General features: G+C 39.0%; 1 protein-coding gene across 1 annotated transcript in view; it reads right to left on the reverse strand.

The window, feature by feature from the left end:
• MACROD2 (mono-ADP ribosylhydrolase 2) overlaps positions 1-25,508 on the reverse strand; it is a 1,333,771-nt gene that overhangs the window by 523,051 nt on the left and 785,212 nt on the right. The window contains exon 6 of the mRNA XM_077812043.1: positions 1,437-1,558. Within this exon, the coding sequence (XP_077668169.1) occupies positions 1,437-1,558 (122 nt within the window). The remainder of the gene's footprint in view (positions 1-1,436; positions 1,559-25,508) is intronic.

Below are 25,508 nucleotides of genomic sequence, written 5' to 3' on the forward strand. Positions count from 1 at the left end.
TAGTGAGGTTATATTCTTCAGAGTCAACTATTTGACCAATGGCCTCCTGCTAAGTTTTGTAGGAATCATAGAATCATAGAATATCAGGGTTGGAAGAGACCTCAGGAGGTCATCTAGTCCAACCCCCTGCTCAAAGCAGGACCAAATCACCAACTAAATCATCCCAGCCAGGGCTTTGTCAAGCCTGACCTTAAAAACTTCTAAGGAAGGAGATTCCACCACCTCCCTAGGTAACGCATTCCAGTGTTTCACCACCCTCCTAGTGAAAAAGTTTTTCCTAATATCCAACCTAAACCTCCCCCACTGCAACTTGAGACCATTACTCCTCATTCTGTCATCTGCTACCACTGAGAACAGTCTAGATCCATCCTCTTTGGAACCCCCTTTCAGGTAGTTGAAAGCAGCTATCAAATCCCCCCTCATTCTTCTCTTCTGCAGACTAAACAATTCCATTTCCCTCAGCCTCTCCTCATAAGTCATGTGTTCCAGTCTCCTAATCATTTTTGTTGCCCTCTGCTGGACTCTCTCCAATTTGTCCACATCCTTCTTGTAGCGTGGGGCCCAAAACTGGACACAGTACTCCAGATGAAGCCTCACCAATGTCGAATAGAGGGGAACGATCACGTCCCTCGATCTGCTCGCTATGCCCCTACTTATACATCCCAAAATGCCATTGGCCTTCTTGGCAACAAGGGCACACTGTTGACTCATATCCAGCTTCTCATCCACTGTAACCCCCAGGTCCTTTTCTGCAGAACTGCTGCCAAGCCATTCGGTCCCTAGCCTGTAGCGGTGCATGGGATTCTTCCGTCCTAAGTGCAGGACTCTGCACTTGTCCTTGTTGAACCTCATCAGATTTCTTTTGGCCCAATCCTCTAATTTGTCTAGGTCCCTCTGTATCCTATCCCTACCCTCCAGCATATCTACCTCTCCTCCCAGTTTAGTGTCGTCTGCAAACTTGCTGAGGGTGCAATCCACACCATCCTCCAGATCATTTATGAAGATATTGAACAAAACTGGCCCGAGGACTGACCCTTGGGGCACTCCACTTGATACCGGCTGCCAACTAGACATGGAGCCATTGATCACTACCCGTTAAGCCCGACAATCTAGCCAACTTTCTATCCACCTTATAGTCCATAGGATCATAACATGTAAAATTAACCATTGGAGCAGTTCTCTTCCTGTGAGTTCTTAGTGGAACAGTTGTGTGTTAGATACAACTGCTTTACCAACCCAGCTTTTGTGCCACCCCCAGGCTGTCCTTATTCCTTTCTCTTCCAGTCGTGCTGCATTAACAACTTTCAATTTCTTGTTCTTCCATACCACATATGACATGCATGTTCTTACAGATTTTTATTATTCCTACAATTATGCTAAATCCTGAGGAAAAAGACACAACATTAAGAAATAATACATCTTTATGAAGTACTTACAATTGATCTGATATTGTTTTCTTTTGCCAGTTTCAGGGATGATTTATAGCAACTTGCCAGGTCTTCTTTATGAGTATCACTGATATGGCCTCTTGCTATTGGTCCCACTGTATGAATGACATCTGCAAAAAATGGGGAAAAAATCACTTTACTCCTAATGTAAAATGATTGGGAAAGGGGCTAATTTCTGGAGAAGGGTCTAGAAATCGCAACTGCATTAAAAAGAAAAAAAAAAAAAGCAACAGGGCAGTCTGGCAAATATCTTCAATACCTGTATACAAATGCAGGGAGTATGGGGGACAAGCAGGATGAACTGGAAGTCATGGTATATGAAGAAAATTATGACTTAATTGGCATCACAGCGACTTGGTGGGACAACTGCCATGATTGGCATGTTATGGCATGTTATTACATGTTCCGAAAGGATACCTATGGGAAAAACAGAGGTGTTGTGCTGTACATCAAGAATGTATACACTTGCTCCAAAGTCCAACGGGAACCAAGTGACAGACGTGCTGAGCCTCTGGATGAGAATAATAAGGGAAAAGAATAGTAGCAATGTTATGGTGGGGGTCTATTATAGACCACCAAATCAGGAAGAGGAAGTGAACGAGTCATTCTATTTACAAGCAGGTAACAAGATTAGTTAACACACATGAGCTAGTATTAATAGTGGATTTTAACTTCCCTGATATCTGTTAGAACACTGTTGCAGCAAATCGTAATACATCCTGCAAATTCTTAGCATGCGTAGGGGACAGCTTTGTGATTCAGAAAGTTGAGGAAACAACTAGTGGGTCAACCCCAGGACCCCATCCAACCCCCCCCTCCCTGTCCCCGGACTGCCCCGCCCCCTATCCACACCCCGCCTCCTGATAGGCCCCCTGGACTCCGACACCCTATCCAAACTCCCCTGTTCTCCAACCACACCCACCTCCTCCAGAACCTAGACCCTATCCAACCACCCCCTGCTGTGTCCCCTGACTGCCCCCTGGGACCTCCTACCTGCCGTGTGCGCACTGCCGCCACCCCCTTACCATGCCACTCAGAGCGGCCGGAGTTTGCAGCCCCGCTGCCCGGGTGGAGCCAGCCGCACAGCAGCATGACTGTGGGAGAAGGGGGAGAGCGGGGGAGGGGCCAGAGGCTAGCTTCCCCTGCCAGGAGCTCAGGGGCCGGGCAGGACGGTCCCGCGGGCAGGATGTGGCCCGCGGGCCATAGTTTGCCCACCTCTGAGTCAGAAAGAAAAGGAGTTGAAGGAGACTGGCAGTTCTAAAAGATATAATACTAGAGACTCAACATCAAGCTATTGTGATGCAGAGTAAAGATAAGAAGAGTCACAGGAGGCCAATGTGGCTGCACAAAGAGCTTTTTAGCTATCTAAAAACCAAAAAGGGATACATACAGGAAATGGAAGGAGGGGCATGTCACCACGGAAGTATACATTGGAATAGCACAAGTGTGTAGGGAACAAAATCAGGAAAGCCAAGGCAAAGAAAGAGTTACAGCCGGCAAAAAATGATAGAGATAACAGAAAGGGGTTCTTCAAATATGTCAGACAAAAAAGAAAGATCAAGGATGGTGTGAGTCCGCTGCTCAATGGAGGTGGTGAGCTGGTAACGGAAGATGATAGGAGAGCGGAGCTACTCAATCCCTACTTTGCTTCAGTCTTCTCACAAAAAATAACATGTGACCAGATGACTAGCAAAGTTACCATAGACAATAAAGGGGAATGGATGCAGATCGGGAGAAGTAAAGAACACATCAGAGATCTTCTGACCAGTCTGAATGAATTCAATTCAGCAGGGCCAGATGCTATTCACCCGAGGGTACTGAAGGAATTAGCCACTAGCAATAATATTTATAAACTCATGAATGACAGGAGAGATCCCAGAAGACTGGAGAAGGGCTAACGTAGTGCCCATCTTCAAAAAGGGGGAAAATGTGGAGCTGGGGAACTATAGACCAGTCAGCCTGTCTTCAATATCTGAGAAGCTACTAGAGCAATGTATAAAACATTCAATTGGTGAGTACCTGGATGACGAAGGGGTAATCCTATCAGCCAACATGGATTGACCAAGAAGTTCCAGTCATGCCAAACCAGTCTGATTTCCTTTTTTGACAGAGTAACAGATTTGGTGGATAGGGGGAATGAGGTGGACATAATATACCTGGACTTCAGCAAGGCTTCTGACACATTCCCAGATAACATTCTATTAAGTAAGCTGAACTATTAAGTAAACAAAACAACCATTAAGTGGATACATAACTGGTTAAACAATCACAAACAAAGAGTAACTATTAATGGATTGGAGGGATATCTCAAGTGGGGTTCCATAGGGATCTGTTCTGGGGCTGGTGTTAACATCTTTATTAATTACCTGGATGTAGGTATAGCGAGCATACTGATCAAGTCTGCAGATGACACAGGGGGGTTGGGGTTGCAAATACTCTGGAGGACAGAGCTAAAATTTAGGGATCTTGATAGATTGGAAAACAGGGCTGGAGAAAACAAAATGAAATTCAACAAAGACAAATTGAAGGTGCTACACTTAGGGAAGAAAAGCCAAATGCACTAATACAAGATAGAGGAAAACTGGCTTTGCAGCAGCACGGCTGAGAAGGATCTGGGACCTCAACATGAATCAGCGATGCGATGCTGTTGCAAAAAAAGCAAACACAATTTTAGGTTGCATTAACAGAGGTATAACATGTAAGTTACAGGTGCTTGTAGGCCTCAGCTGGTGTTCTGTGTCCAACTTTGGTCACCCATGTATAGAAAGGATGTAGAGAAATGGGCAAGGATCCAGAGGTGAGTGACAAAGGTGATCAAAGGGATGGAAGGCAGCCATGAGAGCAAAGGCTGAAGGAACGGGGCATGTTTAGTTTCAAAAAGAGGAGATTAAGGGGGGATATGATAGCAGTCTTCAGATACTTGAAAGGATGCCATACAAAAGATGGAGAAAAGTTGTTCTTTCTTGCCACGAAGGGCAGGACAAGGGGCAATGGGTTCAAACAACAGCATAGCAGACTTAGATCGAAACTCACGAAAAACTTCCTAACTGTAAGAACAGTAGGACAATGGAACAGACTGCCTCGGGAGGTTGTGGAAGTTTCTTTACTGAATCTTGGCAAGGAGTTAGACTAGATGACCCTTCTAACCCTATGATTCTATGATTATTAATGGCCTCATGATTCTGTACCAGTATTGCAACATTACAAGCTATCATCTGCAGTTATTGTACCTGGACACAAAGATTTAAACAATAATGTAAGAAATGCACATAATTGGTATCCATGAGATAATACCTTTGTAGGAGATTAACTGAAATGAAAACAACTGTAAAGTTACATTTTAAAGTAGTAGTACATTTGAGTTAAAGCAAAAATGAGAAAAAGGTACTGAACTGTATATTATTTCTGTTACAAGCTGCCTACTACTTACACCGTAAATAAAATGGCTCCATAAATACTTTAATCTGTAGTTAAGAGTTTCTGTAAATGCTGTAGAACAATTTCTAACAGTCATTGCCATTCCTTAGAATGCCAACAATGGGGAGAAAATTTAAAATTCAAGTTTTACCATCAAGACCATTGACAGGTAGAATGTGATGTGCGTCATTTTTTTTCATTAAAATCTCTGGGAGCTTTTCTTAAAGACCATTTAAAAAAAATAAGCACGTTCCTCTAAACTTTGTTGACCTATGAAAGTGTTAATTACCAAGGGATTAGCAGACCTTTCACATAAGAAAAGATTCAATCAAAACACTATGCAATTTAAAAAAAACAACTAATTCTGTCTAAAGAAACAACACATACAGAGAGAGTAGAGCCAGGGATTGCAGTAGAATTCTTCTGAATTCATTGACATAGTAACCAGGTCCTACAATACCAGATATAAAGTTCTTAAACCAGGGTACTCTCTGAAAAAATGAAGTAAAATTACTTAAAAAACTATAAACTAAAATTTATCATTAAAAATATTTCTAAATTTTGTTTAAAAGTTGCATATAGTGTGCACATTTACTTTTCAAATCCCATTTCTACATGCAGTAACACCACCAGGATGAGTAAAGATGACAGGTAGCTACATCCTTTTTTGTGCGTTGTGGATAGTCCCCTACAATCCACCGTGGCAGCAGTAATCAGGGATGACCCATTCTCTGGTACATTGTCCTGTACTATACCTTGACCTCCTTGCCATATCATGCTGTTTACAGTAATCAGACAGTTCTCATCTCACACAGAAGCTAGTCACACCAGTCAGCTAATACCTCTACACCACACATGAATGGCTTGCATGCATTTCCAAGTGTTGGCATCCTTAGAATTTCTGGACCAAGTTGTGGCTGCTGTGGAAATCATAGCATCTATATGTTTGCCAAAACCACGATTTCCCCCTTCTTGCAGCAATACATGTGCATAGTACATTGGAGGACATGTCAAATCAAAGGCGAATTGATCTAATATCTATAAATGCACTTGATCTTCTCAAGTTCCACCAACATCAGTTGCCTTCCACAAAGGAACATAGGGATAGCCAGACTTTATCAGACCTGAAGACCATCAAATCTAGCATCCTGTCATCAAAACTGGCTAGCAACAGATGACTCAGAGGAAGATGCAAGAATGTCACAGGAGACATATGTGGGATAATTTACTCCTGGGAAGGTCTCATCCTAACCCATAATAAAGACTGGCTTAAATGCTGAAGCATGAGACTTTTTATCCCCTTCCAAAACTTTGTTTGCATTAACTGTTATAACGGTATATTCTTGTTATCCATATAAACACCCAATCTCTTTCTGAATCTTTCCAGATTTCTCTTGAATTTTCTGAGGTGGCCACCATCCCACTCTGTTTCTGGCACGGACACGCAGAATCACAGACTCTTAGAACTTCACAAAATTTGCCTAATTTGAACTGAATTTTGCTTCTAGCATTTTTTTGGTTGATGAATGCACACTGTAGAGAACCCAAATGAATATAAATACATCAGAATGATAGCTGATAGGAAACTTCATGAATCCAGTATAAATCAAACTTGGAAGGATTTATACAACTTGCCTTCCTAACTACTATAAATACACAATGAGAAGCACATAAAAGGGCAACTACCATTCTTCTCCTTTTAATCACAGTAATGTCTTCTAGTTATAGGAACAAGATTGGACAGACTGGATAATTTCTGTTGATTGTCACAGCTGCTATATAGTAACTACAGCAGTGCCCTTCTAAATTGCTTAAAAAAACTGAAACGCGAAGCAGACATTTAGTCTTTGTCAGATGACAAGTAGGATGACAACTGGTGATCCAAACAGGTAAGATGGTTTTATCCTTGAGTTCACAGAAACACTATTTTTAGTGTGTACTTTAGGAAATATAATAAACAGAACTGTTACTACCTAGCTAAAACAAATAACGTAGCTGGTTTGTAACTTGCCTATTCTGGAAGTGACAGGCTTGTGTCAGTATTTCCATTAGGAAACCTTTCATGCCAGGTGTTTATAAAATATGACTATAGCAATGCCCCAAGTAGGAACTTTGCAAATAAAGTTTCTATGTTTTTGTGTTCAATTTTAACAATGTTAAAGAAAAAAGAAAAGGCACTTCTGGTCATTTTCTCAATATTTGTTTCTTGAAAGAGGCAAGCCTCAAGAACAGAATGGATGGAGGTTATAGATCAGTAAAACTGCTCTCCTCCAAGGCCATTACACATTTACGGAAACTAGAATTAGAGGGTACCATCATACATATTTAACTCACAACAATACATCAAGCAACAGACAAACAAAATGAACATGAAACAAACATAACGGAAAATAGAAAAGCTGTGTAAGAAAAGAGGACTGATCATAAAATGATTCCCTCCAAGTTTTTTAATATTGATCCAATATGTATTTGAAGGTACAGCTATCCAAAAGCTGAAACTGAAATGGGAAAATGAATTACAATTATAATTTATTAATAAACTGCAGGATGGGGTTTTGGACTAAAGCCCAAATCCTGAGTTAGTTACTGTGTTCCTTCTTTCCAACTGGAAGAATTTCTACTTTTGTTTTTCTGGTTAAATATATACTTTATCCTTTTAATCTCTGTGTTGTAAAATGCAAATCCTAAGCACATCCAAAACATGGGGGTAAACCAAGTTAATGTTTTTCTTGGAACCTTTGAATTTGCACTTCTTGACTTTTTGTGATTTTTCACTGTGCATCGTTAACATCACATTAACATATCCCTAGGCACTTAATGTAAATAGGTTCCCTTAAATGTGATTAAATAGTTCTTGTATGTTAATTTATAGAAATCAGGAACAGGTGTTCCTATTGACTAATGCAATGACCTGTCATGTCTGTCAACGCGGTTCTAAATTTGCGTTAAGGGGTAAGAAAATGACTTTTGTTGTTTAATTGCTTATCACTCTGGTGAATTGCTATTCCAAGCACATCATTATCACAAACACATGATACAGCAGGACTTTATTAGCAGTGTAATAATACTGTCTCAATACGTTGTATGGTCAGCAGATGAATAGGGAGTGACGATTTTATTGCTACACTTTGCCAATAAAATTAATATATACATGTATACATTGTCTATGTATACACTATCTCATTATATATTAGGGTCTGGCACAAAGGCTAAATCCTCCATGAACATGCTGATGCAGGCAAACAAAAAAAGAATTCATGATGTTAAGGACCGATAGGCCTAGACTGGACTATTTTATTTATATACATCTAGGAAGAGTTTCTTGTTTCAACCCTCAAGTGTTGCCTAGGGTCAGGATGTTTCACTCTGTTTTCATATTCCTCTGGTTGCCTTGTGACAACAGAATCCTGGATCCCTCCCAAAAATAATTCTGCAGTGGGTATCTTGACCATGGCTCCATTAGTTTGGTTAGTCACAATTCCATCCCCAACAATATACTGAAATACAACTAAAGGAAAAAATCACTAAAGTTCTGCAAAATAACGGCATATGGGGAGCAATAAGTAGCTAGCTTTACACAGAACAAGTCTTGCCAAACAAACATGGTTATTTTTGTTTGGAAAGAAAAGTAAATAAGGAAGTGTTATTTACTCCTCATAACACAAGAACTAGGGGTCACCAAATTAAATTAATAGGCAGCAGGTTTAAAACAAACAAAAGGAAGTATTTTTTCACACAATGCAGAGTCAACCTCTGGAACTCCTTGCCAGAGGATGTTGTGAAGGCCAAGACTACAACAGGGTTCAAAAAAGAACTAGATACATTCATGAAGGATAGGTCCATCAATGGCTATTAGCCAGGATGGACAGGTATGGTGTCCCTAGCCTCTGTTTGCCAGAAGCTGGGAATGAGCGCCAGGGGATGGATCACTTGATGATTACCTGTTCAGTTCATTCCCTCTGGGTCACCTGGCCTTGGCCACTGTTGGAAGACAGGATACTGGGCTAGATGGACCTTTGGTCTGACCCAGTATGGCTGTTCTTATACTCTTATAAAAGCATTACAAAATTAGTGGATAAAGGCAAAAATGGTATAAATACTCAGATTTTGTTTTTTTAATGTATTTCATACAGTATTTGTTACATGAGATTTTGCTTTCCAGATTAATTGAAGTTAGCATGGATAGGAACACAGCCAAAGGGACCGAATACCGGCTTCTGGAACATAAACAAAGAGTAATGATAAATGGCAAAGTATTGAGCTGAGAGGTGTTTAGCACAGTACTTCAGGGATCCGCACTAGGTCTGTTCTCATTTAGTATGCTCAGTAATGCTCTGGAAGAGTAAATGAAACATATTTGCGAAAATAGGAGAGGATATTAAATTGGGTAAAATTGCAACACCAGTGAAAACAGAGAGGACTAGTATGAAGGGACCTAGAGAGATTAGAAACATGGGCAGAAAACATCAAAATGCAGGCTACTATGTTTGGGGGAAAATAATGTGAAACACAGATATTTAATGGGAGATAGAAAGGAGAGCAGTTAGGTTTTAATGCTCTATCTGCCTAGAGCCTGAGTAATTTGGACTCCATGTGGCTGGAATGTGGAGAAGTTGGGGAGGTAACATTTAACTCTGGACATCAGGGCTGGGTACTGCACTACTCACCTTTCCCCCATGGCCACAGCCCATCACTGCAAGTTGCATAGGGGTACTAGCGCTACTGTATTAGTGTAAACGTGGATCTGTGTGCTTTTCTCTGGCCTGCCCCAGTCTAACCTAAAGAGGCCTTCCATGCTAGCCTATGCAGGGCCAGCATGGAGACCCCTTCCACAGTATGTAGGGTTAAACAAAAAAGGTGTAAGAAATAATCAGATCTTAGTGAGGGCTAACAAATTGCAATTGGTTAAAAACTTTAATTTTAATACCAAAATTAAGTTGCCAGTGTTCCTTTAAAACTTCAACCTTACTCTGCTCAGTCTGCAGCAAAGCCAAGTGTCTCTGACAAGAAATTTAGTTTAGAGAGAAAGCTGTGTGTATGTGATTGTATATCATTTACCATATCATTGTACATCAATTTTTAACAGTTCATCGAGGGGCAGTGCCTATGTTGAATGCTGTCAAGGTTCCTCCCCCACTCTGAACTCTAGGGTACAGATGTGGGGACCTGCATGAAAAACCTCCTAAGCTTATCTTTACCAGCTTAGGTCAAAACTTCCCCAAGGTACAAAATATTCCCCCCGTTGTCCTTGGACTGGCCACTACCACCACCAAACTAATACTGGTTACTGGGGAAGAGCTGTTTGGACGCGTCTTTCCCCCCAAAATACTTCCCAAAACCTTGCACCCCACTTCCTGGACAAGGTTTGGTAAAAAGCCTCACCAATTTGCCTAGGTGACTACAGACCCAGACCCTTGGATCTTAAGAACAATGAACAATCCTCCCAACACTTGCACCCCCCCTTTCCTGGGAAATGTTGGATAAAAAGCCTCACCAATTTGCATAGGTGACCACAGACCCAAACCCTTGGATCTGAGAACAATGAAAAAGCATTCAGTTTCTTACAAGAAGACTTTTAATAAAAAATAGAAGTAAATAGAAATAAAGAAATCCCCCCTGTAAAATCAGGATGGTAGATATCTTACAGGGTAATTAGATTCAAAAACATAGAGAACCCCTCTAGGCAAAACCTTAAGTTACAAAAAAGATACACAGACAGAAATAGTTATTCTATTCAGCACAATTCTTTCCTCAGCCATTTAAAGAAATCATAATCTAACACATACCTAGCTAGATTACTTACTAAAAGTTCTAAGACTCCATTCCTGGTCTATCCCCGGCCAAGACGACTACAGACAGACACAGACCCTTTGTTTCTCTCCCTCCTCCCAGCTTTTGAAAGTATCTTGTCTCCTCATTGGTCATTTTGATCAGGTGCCAGCGAGGTTACCTTTAGCTTCTTAACCCTTTACAGGTGAGAGGAGCTTTCCCCTGGGCAGGAGGGATTTCAAAGGGGTTTACCCTTCCCTTTATATTTATGACAAATGCGTATTTTTACTCAGCACATAGAAATGGATCCAACTGCTTTCAGTGCTAATATCCCAGAGATGAAAATGTTTGTGCTTTTAAAAGGAAGAGGGATTTTCTCTCGTTCCAGTGCATGCTGGGGAAGACAGACAGGGGAAGAGATAGGGTTGGTACAAGGACTACAGTGCTTAGAGCTGCTAAACGTAAGGAGAGTCACCTATGGGACCGAGGGAACAATTTAATTTACACCAGGATTTCTAAGACATTTCTTGTAGCAGACAGCTGTGGCAATCCAGCAGTGCGTGTTGTGAGACACAGTAGGAAGAAACTGAAGGTGTTGTTTCCTTTTTGCAAAGTTGTATCTTATATGAGCTGTACTGAACTGATTGTCAGACACCTGGCTAGGGGCCTCAGTGGTCAAAGAGGACAGACCATAACAATTAAGCATTTATCTCAATGTATGATTCTATATTACCTCTGTTTACTTTGGCCTGGTTTTGCTCCAGATCAGCATAACCAGGAGTGGACATCTGAGTCTTGCATAAATCACAACCTATTTAGAGGTATAGCAGGCCCTTGAACATTTTACCATTCCTGTTACTATTTAGACAACAATGAACATAAATATAATTTGCATATTTATTCAACACTTCAAAAGCATGACCCTGAAGATCTGTAAAAAACCAAAACCACATATAATATTCTGCTGTGCCATACGTACAAAATGCAAATGGAGGAAGAGCTGAGAAGGATGAAAAACAACATTCAGTTGCAAATTGAAAAGTATGTGATTGTAATCCAAAATGAATATGGAAGGCACAGATGTAATTTACAAATATTCCTTTCTTGGTCTTTGCAAAGTGTAAAGTTAGCCTGCAAAAATATTAGCTTAATGAATTCTCAAGCAAATGGAAAAGTACAAATAAGTTTCTCTCATTCTCTCTTTTTCAGAAGTGAGTGCACCACATTCAGACTGTTAATGAACTGGCAGACCAAGTCTAGAATCAATTACACATTTCTTTAATTTATCCCATTCGTGTATTCATATCCATAATCAGTCCATCTAGCCAACTACATAATGAAGCTGTGCCCTGTCAATCATAGAGCAAACTGTAAGTATTTTCAAGAGAAAACCAATGTATTGTGTTTAGCTGAATATTTAAAAAAATGTGATACCAAGACAAAGCATTAAGGTCTCTAATTTGTAAATGTTATCAGTCGATCTACACAATAAGCACTGCCATATTAGTCCTGAAAAGGGATACCTAAAGTTTAATTGATGGGAAATAGAATTGCCCCCAAATATCTTACATAATGAATGTTACCGTGCCTACTATATGTACGTAGACTAATGCTTTGCTATCCAAATTTGCTCAGCTTGTTCATACTCTATTTCAAGCTACACACAATTGAATATAAAATGTGCATTTTTAATTTGCAGACATGTTAAATTAAGGTAAACTGTTTATCATCCCCCAAGACCACTGTCTAATTTCAAAAAGAACAGGAGTACTTGTGGCACCTTAGAGACTAACAAATTTATTAGAGCATAAGCTCTCATGGGCTACAGCCCACTTCATCGGATGCATAGAATGGAACAGATAGATAGATAGATAGATAGATAGATAGATAGAAGGTGGAAGTTGCCATACAGACTGTAAGAGGCTAATTAATTAAGATGACCTATTATCAGCAGGAGAAAAAAAAACTTTTGTAGTGATAATCAAGATGGCCCATTTAGACAGTTGACAAGAAGGTGTGAGGATACTTAACATAGGGAAATAGATTCAATATGTGTAAAAAGAAAAGGAGTACTTGTGGCACCTTAGAGACTAACCAATTTATTTGAGCATGAGCTTTCGTGAGCTACAGCTCACTTCATCAGATGCATCTGATGCATCTGATGCATCTGATGAAGTGAGCTGTAGCTCACGAAAGCTCATGCTCAAATAAATTGGTTAGTCTCTAAGGTGCCACAAGTACTCCTTTTCTTTTTGCGAATACAGACTAACACGGCTGTTACTCTGAAACCTGTCAATATGTGTAATGACCCAGCCACTCCCAGTCTCTATTCAAACCCAAGTTAATGGTATCTAGTTTGCATATTAATTCAAGCTTAGCAGTTTCTCATTTGAGTCTGTTTTTGAAGCTTTTCTGTTGCAAAATTGCCACCCTTAAATCTTTTACTGCGTGGCCAGAGAGGCTGAAGTGTTCTCCTACCGGTTTTTGAACGTTATGATTCCTGATGTCAGATTTGATATATCATGTGCCAGCAATGCCCTCTGCCATGTACACTGGCCAAACCGGACAATCTCTATGTAAAAGAGTAAATGGACACAAATCTGACATCAGGAATCATAACATTCTCCACAAGTACTCCTGTTCTTTTTGCGGATTCAGACTAACACAGCTGCTACTCTGAAACCTGTCTAATTTCAGTTATTTAATGATACATTTCTTGAGAAGTAAAATTGATTACTTCACTTTTTTTAATGCGGCAAGCCATCTTTTTTTAGATTGCACTGTGCTAATCTGGAGTGCACAGGATTAAAAAAATCCAGTTCACAATAGTTTTAAAGTATTCATTTGCTTATGTACATCATATCTTTTCACCTTCCTGGATCTGAACATCATTAAATAATATGTACTCTGTGTACCTACTTTATATGCAGACGCAAAACAAACATTTGCATTTTTTGGCAGATAAAGAGAGACAGCATGAGGTTTCTAGCCTTGAATTAATGAGCACTGCTCAGTTTAAGGTTCAACCCTTTTATAGCATACTTTATTACTAATATCACTGTTTTGGACATTTCAGACAATATGTTTCTTGCTTCATTACATTCAAAAGACATGATATTTTAAAGGTCTATTCATAAAAAGATATTGGAGCCATTTTCAGACAAATGTCATATTTGGCACATAAAAAAGTAAAGAATATGCTTCTCATAAATGATTAATCAGTTTTCCCCTTTATGTATTGTGTGTATGTTTTAAGTATGATAAAGGAGAGAGAACTACAAAGCAATAGTCCCTATTGGGAAGGTAGGGAAATTTAGAGAGTCTGAGAGATCCCACAGGGAAATCAAGGAAACCTGTACTCCATAAATGGTTTCCAGACGAGAAGGATCTCTCAGAATCCATGGGAAGCTGGAAAAAAACATAAAGCTTGTTCTCAGTAATTGCCACTAACTCCAAAGGGTGCACAGGCAGCCTGAAAATGCAGTGATGCAAGTAAAAAACATGGCATTTCTGGCACTCGTGCTGGTCATAAAATATAAGGCCCAGAATATGAGCTCAGATACAACAGTGCTACTCCATTCAAACCTAAGGAATCTGTAGCATATAACTGAGATCAGAACCTGGCCATTAGCAGATGAAACAAAAATAAGGTCTGTTCAGGCAGGAGAAGCAAGTTAGGGATTGTACAGTCCACCCAAAAATGAGCAGGGTTCCGCAGGTATTCAGTACAACTGTGATAGGTGTCATAAATATAAAGACATACACTTATATATGACCAGCATTGCAACTTCTTTGGAAATTACTGTGTACCTGTAAAACGACGTGAAATTACTGCATTCATGCCTTTGAAAACCCAGCATAGAATTAAAGAACATGAACTGAACTCAACACAAATTAGATGAAACTACCATGTATGTGCCTTGAAAACATCAGCATCTAACACCCAGAGTAACTGGAGTACTGGTGGAATCATCCCATATTTAAAATAGGAGATACCTTGGAATCACCATCACGGGAGAGTGGCCAATGTTGACTTTCTAATTGCACTTCCCACTGTATGCTGTTCTGACTGAGGTAGAGAACATTTCATGATTTTTAAGCCAGTCATGATTTTTTGCAGTCTGATTTATGATTTTTGAACACTTGGGGTTGGCAATACTATAATTTAAACAGGACAGCTCAGCTCCAGTGCAGCCCCTGCTGTACAGTAAAGTTCTCCCTTCAAATAACTTTATCATTACCAGTCAGCGGACTGGAACACAGAAGATCAAGTGAGGTGACTCTTTTTTATTCTATGTTTGTACAGGACCTATCACAATGGGATCATGGTCGCTGACTGGAGCCCTTAAGCAATACAGTAATACAAATAAATCATAATTATTATTTTATTATTTATCATTTTTATTAAGGGATACTTTTAATTTAACAATCAGACTTTTTTTTACCTACTATTGTTAGAAATTATTCCCATTGAAAAAGATTAAAGAAAATATTTTATTTTCTGCATTTTCATTTTGTTTACTTTGTGTATTTTACAGCTTTTAGTCCATAATCCTATTATGTTGTTTCCCCCACAATACCCAGCAACAAAGAGAGAGAAAATTAAAATTAAAAAAAATTGATTTAACTCTTCACCACATACATCCCAATCTTGACAATAGAATCTAGGGCAGGAGTAGCTCATGAAGCTAATTTAAAAACTTTTTTTTTTTTTAATTGACTAGATTTCAAGTTGACAGTGTTAGTGTAATTGCCTTATACAAGTATGATAACGGAAATATCGGGACAGCTCTTTCAACTATAAAGTGAGCCTCATACCTAGAAAAGGAATTTCATTTTATATCAGAATTTTTATTTTAATTCAGATGGCTGAAACCTGGCTAAAGTGCCTTCCTGATATCAACATGACCCAGATCCTAACTTGTGGAAATGCAATGCATGCAGAGTATCTGTGATATATTTATTTGAGCGTCTATTCTAAGTCTCTCATTCTGGGATGCACAGTAGTGTCAAAATGTCGTTTCATCAGCAGGCAATGAAACAAATGCTAGCACCAGGAATTCATTGTCCTGCATGCCGCTTAAAAAGCAAACCAGGAAATCATATGGAAACATGAACACTTCAGAGTTTAATAGTAAAATACTGACAGACAGCACATGTGATGAAAAGAAAAAAGTTATCTCACAAGTATCTCACAAGTCTGTCTATGTTACTCTTGCAGATACGGAGAAGAGAAATCAGGAATGAAAAGGGGAAAAATCAGTGTCTCAGCCTTACTTCCTGTATACTTTATTAATGATACAGCTGTTACTCTTCTGAACACTGCTGATAAGATGGGCAAGTTTAACACAAACATCACTTTCTTTTGCCAATAAACAGACGACAACCTTAACAACGTTAAATAGTCATTACAACTTGGATGCAAGTCTTGGGATAGATCCTTTGCCCAAAATAACAGGGGCACAGCCCACGCCGCCATTCGCCTAAAGTATGTTCTCATGTGGGTGAATCTGGCTGATCTCAGTCGTCAACCCATTAGAAGACTTGCCCTTGAGAAGAGTGTCCTTGCCAATAGTAAAAATAGTAAGTGGCCTGAACACACACAAAGATGCCCTGGACTCACCCCTGACCATGACTAAACTGACCTTTTCTTTTCAACGACTACAAAAGACAAGGCAATCAGTTACCAATTAATAACAAAAAGAAAAGGAGGACTTGTGGCACCTTAGAGACTAACAAATTTATTTGAGCATAAGCTTTCGTGAGCTACAACTCACTTCATCCGATGTATTCAGTGGAAAATACAGTGGGGAGATTTATATACACAGAGAACATGAAACAATGGGTGTTACCATACAATGCATCTGATGAAGTGAGCTGTAGCTCACGAAAGCTTATGCTCAAATAAATTGGTTAGTCTCTAAGGTGCCACAAGTACTCCTTTTCTTTTTGCGAATACAGACTAACACGGCTGCTACTCTGAAACCAATTAATTATATAGCTGCTCAATCTGTGAGGCTATAGCCTGCACTGACCTGCAAGTTCACCACATCTATAGGTTATCTTTTCTCCTGCCTTTTTCTCAATGAAGTTTTTGTTGGAGAGGATTTTACCATGTTCATAATGTTCAACAACAACAAAGATTCATAAAGTCTTGACATATGTTTCCCAACTAGCGCATTATGCTCTGGTTTTATGGGTATCATCTGGACAAGTAAAAAGGTCTTGACTGTTGTTTAATGGAAGTATCACAAATGCAAATTCAAAGCTAGACAGTATTCATTTCTTCATGGAGGCAAATTTTTTAATTAGTTTCTGGAAAAGGGCACTGCAAAATAAACTTTTAATTTCAATGCTAACATGTGGTAAGGGTTGAAAATTACAATAGGCCAGGTAGCATGTCAGCACTGATATACTACAACGCTTTTTTCTGAGCACATAACAATTTGGAGAGCTAATAATAAAAAGAAGTGATGCCGAGATGATGAATGGATGCTATGCAATTAGACCTATTAGAATTCACAAGAGTCGACAGGCAATAATCAAACCACTTTCATGCTGCCCATTGCAATTATCTTTGCACTTAAGAATCAACAAAGCACATAATGACTTGCACTCGATTAAGGAATTCATGAAAAATGGAATTTTAATTAGCATGTTGAAAATTTGGCCCATTTATTACTTTACAGGACAACAGATTGTGAAAACTAGTTGAATAGTCCTAAGTGTTCAAGAGAGGTTGCCAGTGCAAGATGAATGCTGTGATATTCCTGATGATGATATTCCTAATTCTCAGTGAAATAACTCCTACTGAAGGAACTGCACAGTCAATTATATGTACGTTCTGACAGAAATGTTATTGTTTGAAGATGATTAAAAAAGAAAAACATTCTGTTGACATTTTCCATTTCTGGATGACAAACACATCTGTTCAAACTACAATGACTCAAGGCATGTGCCACAATTACCAAATCTATTTTTACATTCTTATCTGCTATATGAGTAGGATGATAATAGATTAACCTATTGGAGAGATCTCCATATCATAAAATATACTCAGAATAGTAAAATAAATGTTGGATTAAGTCTTCCTTTTAAGAAGCAAACACTTAAAGAAGAGGTTGGTTTAATTTCAAGAAGCTGCTTTCATAGCTATTACTTTTCACTGTGTTTATCTTAGAACAAAACTGTTGATTAATATTCTGAATTTATTAATTCTGAAAATTGAGCGCTTGGGGGAAAAATCAGGGTTAGCCTGCTGTGTTGGCGAAATCAATTGATTATGCTGAACTCAAATACTATATAAATGAATTCCACATTTTAAGTAAGAAAAAAAATATGCACACTCATAACGTGAACAGTGCAGCTATACAAATATGAATAAAATCATCTATCCCAAACAAAATCACTGAAAAATCTATATTTAAAGCAACAAATTTTATATAAAAAAGAAACATACCATACTACTATATGCCATCTGTTCCTATAAGTCCAAAATACTTAAAATAATATTGACCATAGTTGAGGCAGCATTTAGATCACCATATACATTTGAAAATGTTCTTGATACCCTTGTCTTCACTGAGTTTATCATCTGTTCTGTTCTGGAGAAGAAATATGCTAATTTTGGCTTAAAACTTATTGAACCTGTGATACAGAAATGTCAGTTGATGCTACTAAACAGTCAACATTTACTCACACTTATCACATTGTGGTGTTCAAGATATACAGTGTAGTTGTAGCCATGTCAGTCCCAGGATATTAGAGAGACAAATGGGTGAGGTCATATCATTTATTGGACCAACTGCTCATATCTCCACTGCTACAATGATCAATATCCTCCTCAATATTCCTTTCAAGATCCATGGATCCTAAACATGCCTATCACAACATGTGGCATGCCTCAGTAAGAGCATTTAATGCCCAGTAACAATTTTATTATGTGGGCAAAACCAGACAATCACTATGCTCTCGAATGAATTCACAGAGGAAAATGATAAAAGACAAAGACATCCTATCACCTGTAGGTGAACACTTTTCACAAAGCAATCACTCTATATCTGATCTATCAGTTCTCATCCTCAAAGGAACCCTGTACAACACTTTCAAAAGTGGGAGATTAAATTCATTACTCTGCTTGACACTCAAAATCATGGACTGAACAGGAACACTAGAGTTATGATTTATTACAACAATCTGTAATCCACTAACCTCCTCTTTTTGTTCTATGACGGCAGAGGTGTTAACGGGCCACTCTACCTTACCTTACAATATGTGCTCACTACTTATGCTAAACAATCTGTTCCACCTTGCATTTTCCCAGACCTGAAGAAGAGCTCTGTGTGGCTCAAAATCTTCTCTCTCTCACTAACAGAAGTCGGTCCAATAAAAGATATTACCTCATCTACCTTGTCTCTTTTGTATTAAAGATATGTCATTCAAGTATAGGGAAATACCCTAGTATCTCTCTTAAAAATGTGGTAGCTTAGGGAAATTTTGACTTTCTAACAGAATCTGCTGAAATAGCATCTTTGCTATAGTAACTATTTAAAGTGGTCCTAATATAGAAGCTTCTACATTTGCACTAAAACAAAATCACATTGGGCCTTGTTCTTAGGTCTACTCCAGCTGCTTTGTGTAAAAATGGCACCATGAGAGGCTGGAACCCACCGGATCCAATCCCCTCAGAATTCTTCTTCCAAGAGGGAAAACTTCAGAAAATGTAGAGTCACCACATCAGCCAGCCAACTATCGGTTGTACATCTGGGAGGAAAGGAGCCAAGGTGTCATTATGCCCCTGAAATCACCAGCTGTTGGAATGCTCCTTTGGACATGTGGGCAGCTGGGCATAGCTAGAGTAATTTTACATCAGGCTGTAATGTATACCAGGAACAGACAAAACCAGGGAAACAGAAAGTTTATGTAAAGCTACCTCTGCCTCCCTCTCCATCTTCTGGTCCTTTGCAAGGGTAGCTTGTTCAGCCCTGAGAATCTGGGGCTGTCTCTTGTAGGACATTTAACAGTCCGCTGAGAACTTTAGTTTTTTCACATCGGATGTTCTTGCAGTTTACAAGAGGGAAAAATAATTGATCTACTTTGCTGGAGTTAAACTTGAGCACTTTCTGTGAACATTATGGGATTTGACTGGTCTAGATGTTATAGTTAAAATGCTTTTTGGAAAGGACTTGAGGCTCGTAAATCTCTTTGGAATCCCAAGTTAAACACTGAGGGAATAGGTCAAATCGACTGAATGTCTTAGCTCAGAAAACATATGCTATCATTATTTTTCATTTTGAAAGCACAATACAATTAACATACAGTAAGTTTACAAAGAACATGTTTACTCCAAAGATGCTTTCTAGATTTCTACAAAAATCTGTTAAACAATGACATAAGAAAGCAGAGTGCTACTGAGATTAGATTACAAGTGAACTTGAACTAAATGGATGGTTTAGACACAACAAATCTGCATCTTGGCAGGGGGTTAGATCAGATGACCCCGGTGGTCCCTTCTAACCTTATGATTCTATGAGTCTAAATGATTCTCTGTCGTACAGAGGTTACAAGCTGATGGTTAGGTACCTTAAAAAAATTAAGGATTTGATTAATTAAAGACTGCCTTGAAGCAGCTGTTATTTTACTGTGGATGCATTAATTCATGCATAAGAATACATATTGTTGAAAATGAGCATTAAGAATTTAACAGATAACACATATGAGAAAAGTATACATCTAAACAGAAATCTATGATAGGCATAATATATAACCTTTGCTCAGAGAACGCCACACAGGGAGTAAACATGGAGGTTTTTCAAAATCAAAGAACAGGTAGGCACCTGACTCCCATTGAAAGTCAACAGGATTTTGGCACCTACCTTCCATTTGATCTTTTGAAATCCACTATTTCACCACTCTCATCAAGCAGCTGCAACTAGGTTGCAAGGAAGAGACTTCAGGTTCCTTGCAACTAGCCTTTCTTTCCAACCCCTCAAAAATGTTCTTACACATATTCATCGCCTCACATCCTTTCCCTGAATAAAGTGTGGTAATAGAAAAGAGCACAGGGTGGGGAGAGCATTATATGCATACACAGACCCACTATGCACAATAATATTGGTGACTGAAGAAATGCTCAATATATTTTATGCTGAAAACTTTTCACATAGTAATCCCTGCACAGAGTTCCTAAGGGAGACATTGGGTTCTGTCCTTTCTACACATAGAGGGAAAAATCAGCTACAACACACTTTAATATTAAATTGTTTGGGGATTTTTTTCTCCCCTTCAGAGAATGAAATCTGATGCACTTTACAGAACACCAAATAAGGGTTAAGAGAGTTTTATAAGCTTCATCCAAGCTAATGGGGAAACTCCAGTGACTTGTCTAAAAAGGAAAAGAAAGCCAATTCAGCATCCTTATGGCCACGTCAAAAGGAAGTGTCCTCTGAGCTGTATGACTGGAAAGTGCCCAGCACATTTTAAATGCTAGCACAATATAAACAAATAAATAATAAAACTACCAGTGTTCTTTCCTGTTACATTAAGTCCCATTTTCAGAAGTGACTGAGGCACCTAGGTGCCTAAATCGCACTGAAAGTTAATGGGACTTAGGTTCCTAAGCTACTTTTGAAAATGGTATTTAAGGGTCACCCACATCACTTAAACATCTTTGAAAATTTTACTGATGCTCTTTAATCTGAGTTATTTTCAGAAAGTTCTCTTGCCTCTAATTCCTTATGTATACTTTTTATTTATATATTTATTTTGGAAGGGGAGGGGTTGTTGTTTTTGCTATTTGGCTTCAAAACTGTATCTGGCTATCAGCATGATCAATAAAGAGCTACTTCGTTAGACTGTTAGAGGCAGAATAAATAAGGAATTTCACTTCTGACTATGTGCTGTTGGCGTAATGATACAGATTCCGTATTTGCTTAATTTTGGAAGTATAAGTAATCCAATTCCTGTTCAGTCAGCACTAAAACAGGCAAAAAAAAAAAAAACTTCATCACCTGTTAGCATTCAATTTACCTTCTGCCCACTAAAGAGAATGTCAGTATTGGCAAGTACAGTAACTATTAATGCGTTCTTTAAACAGCACTGGTAATACAACAACATATAGAAAAATTCAGTCATGTAGTTTTAATTTTCTGACTGAGACGGAGTGTACAGCTCCTGGGGACTTCAAGGCCCTGCTGCATTCTGTCCCCGTAGTGTTCCTAGGAGGAGGTATCCAGGCAGACAAATGGCCTACTCTTGGGGGATTCATTCCAAGTCATGGCTCAGAGGCAGCACTGGGAGACACTGCCAGATGGGAAAAAATTAAGTACAGCGATCACTGCCTTTTTAAGAGTACATTGCCATCAAGAGGGAAAAGAGGCAAGGATGGGGATTTGCTGACTGGAAGCCATGGCAAGGAGCTCTGGGGAAACACAGGAGATACCCTGCAGACTTTGTACTGTTTGGTTTTGTATTGCTGTGTTTACTGCATAGAAAGCTCCATGGATGGGCTGCAGTTAGAGACTTTTACCAACCTGGCATCAGTTTGGGTTAAACCAAAATTCCTGTAATAAATTCCTACTGGGAGAAAGGGTTCATGTGTTCAACTTTGAGCCTACAATGGCATTTTTTCTCTCCAATCATTCTGTCTCTGCCCTGCTGACACGTTCATGTATAGTATAATGATTTTCTAACAAGGGATTTACTCAAAATATGGGGTTTTTTTTACAAGTATGATTTTTATAACATAATTAGAAATAAAACAATTAATGTATTATTAGTAAATAAAATAGTAAAACCAGCCAGCAATCATGAGATTTGAGTATTATATTAACCAAAAGATCAGCTGTAATAAATTCAGATAAGATAGAACAGAGCTACAGTAAGTACAGACTTCTTCAGGGTCAAGTAGAGGAGGTTTATGCAATACTGTAGATTCATTGTCATGTGAACAAGCCTAATCTGATTTGCTTTTCTTGCTGTTTGAAGAAGGTATCTTGAAAGTGTATGAGATTACAGCTCTGCCCATATTAATTGCTCCTGAAATACCATTTACAATGTCCTTGAACACCAAATTTCACTGTGGAATTATAATCAGTTTGTTAAGAATGTTACCAGCTTTTTTTTTTTTAAAGCATCTTCAGGTTTTTTAAGTATTGACAGCACTTGAATGCTTCTCTCCCAGATGGCAATACTATTGACTGCAGTTCCCTTATATAATATAGTGCTGTTTATCCTCTGAATGTCCCCAAAATAAAATTGTTTTAATCTTTTGTTGCTGTTGTAAAGTTTGAGCTACTGTGGGAAACATAATTTAGTGTCCGGTTTTGGATGTATGGTACGAGACAGATATAGAATAATCCAGGCTGTATGTCACCAATAATTCAGTTTATGGATGAGTGATAATGGAGTTCCAGATTATCAACTGAACAGCACAATATTTTACCTCGTTTAGCACTGAACCAAGGTGTACTTCTGCAGCACTTGGTAGATTTTCTGTGCATTTTCTTTCAGCTCCCTTTTCCCTTCCATTAGCCTATTAAAAGCTTTATGATACTCATGCTGTCTGGCTGCACTGTGCTGCCAACTGGAAAGAAACATCACTTTGATTTGAAAGATCTGATGTTCTCTTCTGCTTCTTCTTGTAAAAGTTATGAAGAGGTTATGAAATCAAATACAGCGTGCATGTGAGAACAGCTGAGCTGAGGAACGGGGTTTCATATCAGTTCTTTAATGAAGACACAGTGAGGGAGAGAGGGTATTTAAAATAGAATTAGTTACCTTCCTAGACTTAGAGTTCATTATATGTACATATATATGCACGTCTGCCTGTATGTGTGTGCTATTAACAAGCAAATACTTGCCTACAACTGTTATTTCCTGTTTTGAATAGAGGATGAAATCGGTGGTAACCTATATGCCACTGTTTTTGTAACTGTGAGCAAACGTTTTCTTTAATTATATACACACACAGAGAGAATAAGAGAGAGAGAAAGACTGAGAAGGTGGAAAACCAAGAAAATCAATCCTAAAGCTAAATAAAAAGGAGTATGGGGAAAATCAATATAAACATGATAATTCTTGGTTTGTATTTCTTAGACTGTTTAATTGTCTGGTTTTGAAATAAACCAACTACTCCATATTCTAAGCAAAACATGTATTTAAAACTTAGCTACTAGACTGAAAATGCACTGTGGAGTTATATTGGTCCTTCACTTATACCTGGAAGGCAGGAATCATCAAAAGAAAGAAAGCATTCCCTTGCTTCCAGGTCTGAGGACTTGGTCCTTCAATGCAGATTTCAATGGGAGTTCCACGCAATCGTAGCTTGCCCTATAGTGCCCTATGTCAGCACTTTCTTTAACACCTACTAAGTCAAGTCTATATGCCAGAAAATCAGAAAAAATAGCCTTATATTTACAGGAAAACATCAAACACATGAGCCTCCTCTCAGAAAAGATGGACCAGATGGGTTAGATGGACCATTGGTCTGATCCAGTATGTCTATTCTTATGTTCTTCTAAAAAGGAACAGGCTGATCAATAAAGTTCTTGCCACACTGCATATCTCATCTAAAAGAATTACACAGGTAACAGCCTTGCATTTTCATGTCAGTGTAGCTATAAAGGTAATGGTGTTTCAAAATGTTCTGCGGTCATCAATTTGTGACCTCTGGGGAATCGGGGGAGGAGGGGAGAGAGAACAGCACTTTTTTAAAAAAAACAAAACTACAAAGATGAATCTCTGCCCCTGCAGGCTGACTACTGGGGTGGAAAGTAAAGTAGCAAGATTGCATCCATGAAACACCCATAAGCAATGAGTTACACAAAGAATACAGGGGCTTCCTAGTCATTGGAACATAAGCCCTTTCTATAGCAGGTAACCTAATGTGTTTACTTTAGTGCACTCCTAGGCACTAAATAAGTATTCATGTAAACACATTCCAGAAGAGTAGTACCAGAACACCCCGATACAAGGTTATGGTGTAAACACACTCCCCAAAGATGATACAGGGACACACTGACTGCTCCTAAAGATAAGGATGATGGATAGAGACATTTTGATTGAACCAATATGTACCAGGTAAAAGGTGATAACTAACCATGTCATGGGGCAATACATAACTTGTTTGTATCAGTTTATAAAAGAGGGAGTCACAGAGGGAGTGTCTTTGTCTGGCTAAGGGGGGGAAGCGAAAGGTCCACCGCTCACTGAGCTGGTCCATTGTCACAGGCATACAGGAGCTAGGCTAAATGTAGACATTGAGCCGGGAGCTAGGACTGTGCTTTGTTGGCAGTAAACATGGCTGAGCACTTTCACCACTGAACCGAGTCTGTGGTCTCTTTGGACTTTTCGATCGACGTCTGCTGTACTAACTACCTGGTAAGAGCCGGTGCAGCACGCAGAGAGAACACACACAGCCACCAGCTGATAACACCCACAATATGCAACCACTGGATGAAGCTGCAGTGTATTATTTAAAAACGCTCCTTTATGAATATTTTTATATGGCTGTTATTCCCCCATATCACACATTTCTATTTCATGAGAGTGATTGTCTCAACAAAGGCTCCTTGGAGCTATCCCTCATGGGGACATCAACTGCTAAGACTTAAAATCAACCTACTTGTCAGTGGAAGCACAGTATTATCCAGTGACTTGATATTCCAGCTAAACAGCATGAGGTCAGTTTCTCTTCACTGAGTTAATACCTCCACAGAATAATTCCCTGGCTGGCATGCCAAGATCAAATCACCTCACTGAATGGCAGAACCAGTGGCAATTGGAACTGAACAATGACTCTGGTCATTATAAACGCAATGACTGCCCTTAAAGTGTTTGGGGACTGGGGCTGATTCTGCACTACATTTCAACAGA

This window comes from Eretmochelys imbricata, chromosome 3 (assembly GCF_965152235.1).
Source record: "Eretmochelys imbricata isolate rEreImb1 chromosome 3, rEreImb1.hap1, whole genome shotgun sequence".
Lineage (NCBI taxonomy): Eukaryota > Metazoa > Chordata > Testudines > Cheloniidae > Eretmochelys > Eretmochelys imbricata.